General features: G+C 29.8%; 1 protein-coding gene across 1 annotated transcript; it reads right to left on the reverse strand.

Moving 5' to 3' along the window:
• Nucleotides 1-2,720: 2,720 nt before the first annotated feature.
• On the reverse strand, nucleotides 2,721-9,112 carry LOC126832733 (uridine-cytidine kinase-like 1). Its single transcript, XM_050563627.1, has 12 exons — nucleotides 8,972-9,112; nucleotides 8,656-8,708; nucleotides 8,096-8,226; nucleotides 7,827-8,000; nucleotides 7,596-7,702; nucleotides 7,319-7,489; nucleotides 5,928-5,999; nucleotides 5,294-5,545; nucleotides 4,007-4,216; nucleotides 3,632-3,817; nucleotides 3,393-3,558; nucleotides 2,721-3,333 (listed from the first exon to the last, which is right to left on the reverse strand). The coding sequence occupies exons 2-12, from the start codon at nucleotides 8,697-8,699 to the stop codon at nucleotides 3,179-3,181; spliced, it is 1,668 nt and encodes a 555-aa protein (XP_050419584.1). The 5' UTR covers nucleotides 8,700-8,708; nucleotides 8,972-9,112; the 3' UTR covers nucleotides 2,721-3,178.
• Between the last annotated feature and the right edge of the window lie 571 nt (nucleotides 9,113-9,683).

The following is a 9,683-nucleotide window of genomic DNA, read 5'->3' on the forward strand; positions in this document are numbered from 1 at the left end:
TAATTTTTAACATGAAAAGACGCGTTTGATTCTCCAATTGGAAGTTTTATCAAAGTTTTTTTTTTAAATTACCGACATGATTGAAACCAGAAACTAGACGATGAATGATGGATGTTGGATGGATAGAAGAGACACATATAAGTAACTAGCTAATCATCTGAACGGGGTAAGTAGCGTACATTAAAACTATTTTTGTTATCGACTATCGTTAATAATTTTTTTATAAAATTATTATAAACATCTAATATTATTATTTGAGTGTTATTTATTATGATAACCTATTTTATTAGTGGCGAAACGTCCTAGAAGACTATGCCCACTTTTATTTAATTTAAATATCAAATATTTGGTTACAAATTTTCAACACCATATTTTTTTAATCGTTTTCCCGAAGACATATTATCAATACTCCTGTTTATATAATAATTTTTTTCTATACGAACATATTTTATTCCAGTATATAAGGGTATAACTCGTTGAGGTCCCGGCTTGAGATTGTCGACAGTTCGTAGAGGACCGTGTGATGAACGTGCGAGGTGTTATGTGAAGTAAGACTTTATGACTGAAAAATTTTGTGTCGCGCGGAAGCGGGTAACCGCTTGTGGAACGTGACATCGTAAAAGAGTAGTAGGAATTATCGCCTGAAAAGCTGACTCTTGCACAGAATCCGGATATCTCGAACGGCTGACGCTCAAGTTCGGCTGGCTTCCGACGTTATAGACCGGACTATGCTGGAATCGAATATGGTATAGTAAACACAACAGGTTAGGTCATAGCTATGACAAGAATAGCGAAGACGTCTATGACATATCAACGGGCAAGAGGTTCAGTTAGCTGAAGTCTGGATATGGAAATCGGAATACCAAGCTGCTTGCGCAATAGCACCACGACAAATAGATAATAATAATTTTTGGATAAACATAATTTTAGTTTAGGCCTGAGAGTACACTAACGGATCGGCGGACGACGAAGACTGATAAATACAATAAGCAGAGCAATGATCGATCTCTGTGTCTGTAACAATAATTACTGTAATAACCAGAAGGTTGGAAAGGAAGCGAAGGAGGTATGGAATCATCAAACGACAAATTGACAAGCCACAGTCTTCAGTAGGATCAAGATGTAAAGGTAGATTATAAATATTATTATAATTTAGCAAGGGGACTCGAATTACACCAGTCCAAATTTTAATTTTACTATATATTTAATTATATATGTTGTCCTGTATATATAATAGTATACTTATTGTGTTTTATATTTGTGTATAAATATTAATTGCTTATTTATATGTACAATAAAATGTTTACTAGATGTTTGACTTTTTTCACTTAAGTGCTTGACTCGGAAAATTCATACAAAATTTGGTCGTCTTAATGAACATTTATTTTTCATGATGTTGTTAATTGTCCATAATAATTCGTGTATTTATATTGTTTAAAAGAAATCTAAAAAAGAGGTTTGGGTACCTTTCTCATATGTCTTTTTGTTGCGCATTATGCCTCCAAGTCAAGTACTCGTGGATTAGGTCTGTGTATGATGGTGTAGTTAGGTCCTGCGATTCGAAATGAACATTTTTGTTTACTAGGTACTTATCCTCCATCGAAGTAATCACAGAACTAACCATTAATTTAATATTATTACTATGTAATCCCACTACTCGTTTATTTACAACATTTTTTCCCCGTTAACACTCAGTTGCGCGTTAAACATATCCTTGTAAAATTTACAAATATTTCATTATTTTGAAAAGACAAGCTTTTCTATACAAATATATTCTATGCCAGTATGTAAGGGTATAACTCGTTGAGGTCCCGGCGGCTTGAGATTGTCGACAGTTCGTAGAGGACCGTGTGATGAACGTGCGAGGTGTTATGTGAAGTAAGACTTTATGACTGAAAAATTTTGTGTCGCGCGGAAGCGGGTAACCGCTTGTGGAACGTGACATCGTAAAAGAGTAGTAGGAAGTATTGTCTGAAAAGCTGACTCTTGCACAGAATCCGGATATCTCGAACGGCTGACGCTCAAGTTCGGCTGGCTTCCGACGTTATAGACCGGACTATGCTGAAATCAAATATAATTCGCACATTAGTTCACGTATAATTTTACTGTTTACTAATTCTTTCACATAAACTACTTCCATATATTTGTTATGGTTAGTAGTGGACTTAGGTACTTATGTCTCGACTGTTCGTAGAAGCGCATATGATGAATGTGCGTGATGTGCTATGTAAGACCAGCGAGTACATATGGTACATATGCGGTCTGAAAAGCTTACCCCACAGACACCGTATGCCCGTTGTATGAACGTCTGATGATATTATACCCAAGTTAATTTATCTACTAAAGTAAAGACACGACACCTCCACTATACATACCATTGAGTTTTATCTACCACAATAATTAGAAACATCATCATACATGGAGATACCACGTTAAAAAAAACGAGCCGAATACTCTACCTCACGGGTGGTTCGGAAATGAGTATAAATAAAAAATTATGTAATTCTAACGTCAAGTTATGTGTTAGACATTAAATGACATTTTTTTTTATATTAACTTGACAGTTAATAAAATATCATAGATCATAATTCAAGAAATTCTAACCAAAAATATTTTTACAAAATAAATTATTTTATAATTTTAATGACAGTAGTTAATGGTTTACAATACAAATTTAAGCAATTAAAAACATTTCAATTTTTTTAAATAGTTTTAGTAAATATTTTAACATGGACGTATGATTATACTTTAAAAATATATTTTAAAACTTTCAAGAAATATAATTATAATAATTGATTTAACATTATTATAACTTAAAACTTAATTAAATATTTCATTTTAATTTCGGCTTTCGCTATAAACGAAAACCATAGGATAATAAACAGCTGTTTACAGTATGTATACACAAAACACAACGGTTAAGACTTCAAATGTGAATCGTAAAAACAAACTATTATGCAATTAATCTTTGGCAATATCATCAATAAATGATTTTATTATCGAAAATTAATTTATATAATACTTATTTACTTTAAGTACAATAACACAGTACATCAACCGATTATCGAAATTTATGCTTAAAAAAAAAATACTAGAAACACAGTAATCACAAAATTAATACAAAAGATTCGATAATCTTGTGCATTAAAAATTAAGTACAATAATCATATTAATCATTTTAACTAGATAGATACTCTTCTGGTTCTGTTCCGAAGTATCGATCACCGAAGTTTCCAATTCCAGGCAAAACGTGAAACTTTTCATTTATTTCAGGATCAACAGCTGACGTAACAATACGTACTTGAGGAAAAGCATATGCAATTGTGTGCACACCTAAAAATAAATAATTTTAGTACACAAACATTTTTAATTTATTATAATTAAGTGCGTACCAGATTCTGCCATAAGTAACGACACTAGTAAAATATTATCTTCAGGAACGTCATGGTCTAAAAGTACTCGAATAGCCATCATTGCAGCTGCACCAGTAGCTACTGTAGCATCCATCAATATCACCATGTAGTCTTTAATGTCTTTAGGCAAACGCAAATAGTATAGCTAAACAGATTAATAAAAAAAAATTAAATATCCAGAAATGATAAAAAAACAAGTTATTAATAAAATTGTATACCTCTGGTTCGCCAGTACATCTGTTTGTTTGAATTAAAATTTTTCCAATTCGAATATCTTTGCAAACATCACAAACTGCTTGTTCCATTGTTTCACCGGCTCGTAAAATTGACACGCCACAAATCTTATCGCTGGCACATCGCTTACCCGGATAAGGTACACACTGTGGTGTTTCCACTATAACGTCCTAGTAAAAACCGACAGTTAAATTTGTAAACGTGTTTTAACTATTAATAAAAACTAGAATACATTTAGTTCAGTGGCATAGTTGTATAGGTATACACTGTGTACTTTTAACGAAAATTGTATGTAGGAGAGTGGGAGATGGGTACACATTACTGATTTAATTTTTAAATTTGTTATATTAAATACATACCTTAAATGGTAACAGTGAGAGCGCAAATTCAATGACTAGCCTTATAAGCCGTTTTGAATAGAATATGAACTCGTCTTTAGGGGTATCTTTATTTCGAATAAAGGTATGTAAGCCTTGTGTTTGAGGCGTAGATGGCAACAGATGGATAGAACTAGGAAAAGGTTGGCCGACATATGACATCGCAAGTGTTTCACGTAGCTTGAATCCTCGCTGAAAAATTATAAATAAATTAGACAATGTAATATTCAAAACTCCGATATAGTATGACAAAGAATCTGTTTAAAAAAATTATTTGAAATAATAATAATGGTAATAATATTATGCATCATTATCATTTAGCCATACTCACTAAGACAATGGATTACTTTGTTAGATTGCACAACTACAATTGAGTATGATCAACAGAAGTCTTATACTTATTTTTATTATTTATATTGACTCCTATCCATTTTAAATTCACTCCTAGATTATTTATTAACCTTACTATGAATTATTGTAACAATAAAGTGATTAAAAATCTATAATATGCAGGTCAACCAATCAAATATTTTCTATTGCTATTCATGTAGATAAGCACAATGTATTGTTTTCAATAGTGACAATCTAATGAAATATGTAAACACTGAAATAATATCTCTAAAATTAAAATTGTCATTTAAAATAACAACACTATTAAAACCCAATAATATAAAACAAAAATAAAATAAGGAAAACTTATTAAAATTGACTGAAAATAAAGATAATATTTTTATATAAAAATGGTTATTATCAATATTAGATAATTGAACAATGTACAAATTCTATCAAAGATAAAATATAGTTTACATAAGTTCATTATTTTACTAAGCTAAATAAAAATAACTGGTATCTCACAAACACAAATAGAATAAATTGTTTATTTAGCTAACTGGCCCAAAATACTAGTAGTATCAAATTTATCAAAGCAACATTAATTTGTATGACCTTTAAAATGATATTAAGGCAGAATAGAAAATAAAAAAAGCCTATTTTATGCATCACTTATTAAAATTTTTTCTTGTGTAAGAAAATAGTAAATTGTCAAACAATACTTAACCATAATAAATGTACTAATAATGTGAAACCATAATAAGTTCAATATGTTTATTTTATGTTCAATATCTTTTATGTTTTATATTATAATCAATTTATAAATAAAATATAATATGATTAATTTGTGAGGATTTTTTTTACATCTTTTTACGTTTTTGATTACACTACACACGTGTTTTGAATTATTAGTCAACATTTTTCAGTTTTTAGATTTACCGCTTGAAGTTGTTTATGTACGTGTCGGACTATCAGTTCAATGGCTACAGTATTGTCTCCACCTCGAGGTACAATAATGTCAGCATGAACCATTGATGGTGCTATGTAATGTGAAAATGATGGTTTCACCATATTACAGTACTGTTTAAGAACGCCTTGAAGATCTCTGCCTCGTTGAGATATATCTCTTTTCAGTCTTCTAGCTAACCTAATATCGGCATCTGTATCAACAAATACTTTCATATCCAACAACTGTAAAAAATAATAAAAAGTATTATTATTCAAAACAAGGCTTGTGAATAAACAAAAAGAGAAACAGGAGAGAAAATAGATCAGTTGGTTTGGTCACGTTAACACGATGAAAAAACAAGAAATAATAAGACTTGTAACAATAACAAATATCTCAAGAAAGAGAAAACTCAATGGTTAGAAATATATGAGAATAGCTTTTAAGAGGTTGTTTTAAGTAAAAAATGTAAAGGATTTGTGTGGCGAGATCCCAATAGGGAAATTAAAAATATTAATTTCTTCATCTAATGTTACACAAAATTGGGCGTAAGCCAGAATACACAGATAAAACATTTTAAGGTTTTGAATTAAAATCTTAAAATATAGAATATAAGTATACACTTACTTGTAAAACTTCTGCATTATAAAATGCCATAATTCCTTCAAATATTATAACATTAGCACCATACATAGTTTTCTAAAAAAAAAATAAAAAAGGTTAATGTGGTTAGTATTAATGTAAAATATGTCAGGCAATTCAAAAATGTAATAACAACAATAAATTCTAGTTACATTGAAACCATGCTCAATAGTAAATTATTTTGTCCAAAATTTAAATTAAGATTAAAAAAGCAGGCAATGAGAGTGATGAATGAATGGTGTGCAGTCAGCCAATGTTACAACCAACAAGTCGACAATTTTGTATAAATATGTTCTTTTGTTTAAGGGATACATTAAAAACAATATTTGGCAAAAAAAAATGTTAATCTGTTTAGGGCAATGGATAATTTTTTTAAACTCTTAAGTGCACAGTAAGTGACACTGCATTCTACATTTCCCCACAATTTTGCATATAAGGGTTAAAGTAGATATTTTTAAGAAAATAAATAGAACTATATATCCAGTTTTTATTTAGAATTTTTGTTTGAAAGGTAGGTAAATACTTAATTATAAAAAAAAAATGTTTGCAATAACTGCTTGACAATAATATCTTTATGAAAATAGCCATTAAAACTACAAATACAATTAATAGAATTCAAGGTGAACTAGACAAGCTTTGATAATGAGAAACAAATTATGTTTTTATAAATATTTGTTATTAAGCATAAGAAAAATATCAACATACATATATTCTCTTAAGGAAACAAATAATAAGTTTTGAGTATGAAAAACATGAACTCTGTTCAATACTCAGATCAGATAATTATTTATAGTTCAACATAGTAAACATTAATTTAGCAAAATTGGTAGTTATGGTATTACCACTGATAAAAGTAAAACACATAGGTAGTTAACATGTTTTTGATCAAGTTACAATTATGATTCATGTTATATAAAGTAATGTTCACAGAGAAATACATATAATCTCAAATAAAACTTCTAAAATAACTAGTTAGTACAAAATCTATACTCTATTACCAGTACTCTATTTTAGACCTTTCATCATCATCATCAGCTTAATGGGGCTTTAAGGCCCAACGCTGACATCATGAGATGATAATTTCAAAATAGATTCGTTGCCTGGGACAGATTGTCAGTCCGTCGTCGTCAAGGGGGATGGCGGCTCATTTTCACTGGACGATTGCTCGCCCAGTAAACGGAGCGCCTGTGACTGAGTGTCGAACCGGCGACAGTGAGCGTTAACACACTGTCGCCTTACCCACTCGGCCACTTCTCCTCCTTTTATTTAGACCTTTTTTGTTATATCTTTTATTTTATTATTTTAGACCTTAAGTTTGAAAAATATTTTTTATCTTTAACAGATAAACTTTTTCGTAAAATCAATCAGATGCTTACAGTTTTCATTTCTCTAGAGTGCGTGACAAAGTTATAAATAGGTACTTCAACTTTTTTCCCATCCTTTAGTCTTTGCAAGGTAGAAGTTAAAAGTTCAAAATCAAACGCTTCTGGGTGGTCAAAATTGTACTCGTTTCGAGCTGCTTTTTCGTGTTGGTCTTCAGTTAGTACCTGATTAAAGTTGTAGTAATATTTTGTTAATGTACAGAATTTATGATTATTTATTAAAAAATAAAAAATGTTATACGGCTTACGAAAAATATATAAAAAAATGCACCTTATAAAATGAGTCCATGCTAAGCAACACAACCCAAGGTACATCTAATGATTCTATAATTTTTCTAGCCACAGTTGTTTTACCAGATGCACTTCCACCACATACGCCTAAATGTGGTATGTAACTTATTATATTATTAATGATTATATATTACTATCAACTCAGACCAATTATTTATCTAAAAAATGAAAATAATTTCTATTAGTTAACTTGATAACTAACAATACTTACCAATAACAAAGGGTTCAACTTGTTGTCCAGCTGTATTATACCACGGCGGTCGTCCTGCTGTGTAAATAGTACGAGTATGAGATTGTAATACAGATTCTGTAGAAGTTTTTTTAGTCGACTGACTAACAGACGTTGTTCTTTGTCTTAGAGTCGACCGAGGAGACTTTAACAGTACTAAAGAGTTATAAAAACAAAAAATAAATTTAGAATATTTTCTGCTATATAATGAAATAATTAATATTATGATGTGAAATTTGATTAAAAACTACCAGAAGGTGAAGTTCCTGTAGACTGCTTTGACGGCGACATAGTGGACGAAATTATACTATCACTTTCTTCATCATCATTATCTACAATTACAGAAATTTCTCCAACAAGGTCTCGATATTCTGTCAAATCACTGAAATATAAAAAATATAAAAAATATACATCCATTTCTATACTTAACTCATAATTGCCTAATTTAAAAGTTATAGTTTACACTTTTTAACAATTTAAAAGTGATAAAGAATAAGAAGAGTATTATTATACAAGTAATAATAATAAAAAATGTATTAGCAAAAAATACTTGAGTTATTTTAAGTCCATACAATTGTAAGTAACTAACAACAATTATGGTAGTCAGAAGAAAACGGACTTGCCACATAGGTATATTTTTTTTTTTACTCATTTGAAAATTAAAAATTATTTTATGAAGCATACACATGCAGTTGTTGACCTTCATTAAATGTTGACATTTTTACCTACTTAATAATAATTGCTATCTATTAAACTATTAATCAGAAATATGAACACAAAAGTATATTACATCATAACATTGAATACTAACCTATCAGAACTGGCAGAGCTTGGTGGGTCGAATTTAGCAGCCATTGTTTGCACCTATTATGTCAGAACAAAATTACTATTTCTAAGAATTATCTACAGGTTAACATAGTCGTAAAAATATGCAGAAATCAATAAGTATAAAGGAATATTAACATATTTTAAAATTCACTATCAACTATATTAGTGTCAATTTATATTTTTTATTATAGTAATAATTATAAGTAGATTATAGTAGAGAAGAAAATTATAATAATATGAAAAAGACTACATTATAAAACAATTTAAAGGGTTAATTATACTATATTATGATATCATACCAAAACGATAGATCAACTTATAATATTATGGTAATTTATGCTAAAATTAAAATTAAATAGGTAGTCAGTCGTCAGATGTTGAAAGTGTGACAATCGTTCCCCAATTACCATTTCGAGTTCAAATCATGAGGATATTTTCATGATAACAAATTCTCACATGTATGAAGCTAGTAATTTCATTCTAGAAATTCATGATAACGAATTTTCTGCTGGACCGCCGTGGCTACCGACTGGTAAGATGAAACACATCTTGATTTTTACCGCTAGAGGCCGTCCCATATACTGGTTAAAAGAAAACATATTACCTTACTCCATAGACTATCCTAGCTATGAGAAACCATATAATGTAACCTATATCCATTAATTATGTATTATTAATTAATGATGTAATGTGTAAAGTTTGGATAAGAATAAAATATTTAAAGGTCGAATATAATGTAAATAGCATACTAAGATATACTTATATATTATTATAGTTAAAGAAAAAATTACCCTGGAATTCTCGTAAATGTTCCCATTGGATACTTTCATTCAGGCTGATATTAGGTTATACACACTATAACATTTTTCTTCCTCAGTATTCTTTGCACTATTCTACTCGGCAGCAAGTACCATACTATATTTACAAAGATTTCAACTTTATTCTTGCATCAAAACTAGTAGCCTCTGTCTCCACACTGGTAATTTTTAACTTCTTATTGGCTTCAAACTG

This window comes from Adelges cooleyi, unplaced genomic scaffold, assembly GCF_023614345.1.
Source record: "Adelges cooleyi isolate 19-005CV unplaced genomic scaffold, UGA_ACOO_1.1 ACOO_flye_CR_arks_rails_tigmint_CR_PRNA_167, whole genome shotgun sequence".
Classification (NCBI taxonomy): domain Eukaryota; kingdom Metazoa; phylum Arthropoda; class Insecta; order Hemiptera; family Adelgidae; genus Adelges; species Adelges cooleyi.

Coding starts and splice junctions, on each gene's coding strand:
- LOC126832733 (XM_050563627.1), bottom strand. CDS start 8,699: ATGGCTGCTAAATTCGACCCACCAAGCTCTGCCAGTTCTGATAG. Junction 6,000..7,318: donor ACTCTAGAGAAATGAAAACT/GTAAGCATCTGA, acceptor TTTTTTTTTTAG/AAAACTATGTATGGTGCTAA. Junction 3,818..4,006: donor TCTCACTGTTACCATTTAAG/GTATGTATTTAA, acceptor GGTTTTTACTAG/GACGTTATAGTGGAAACACC.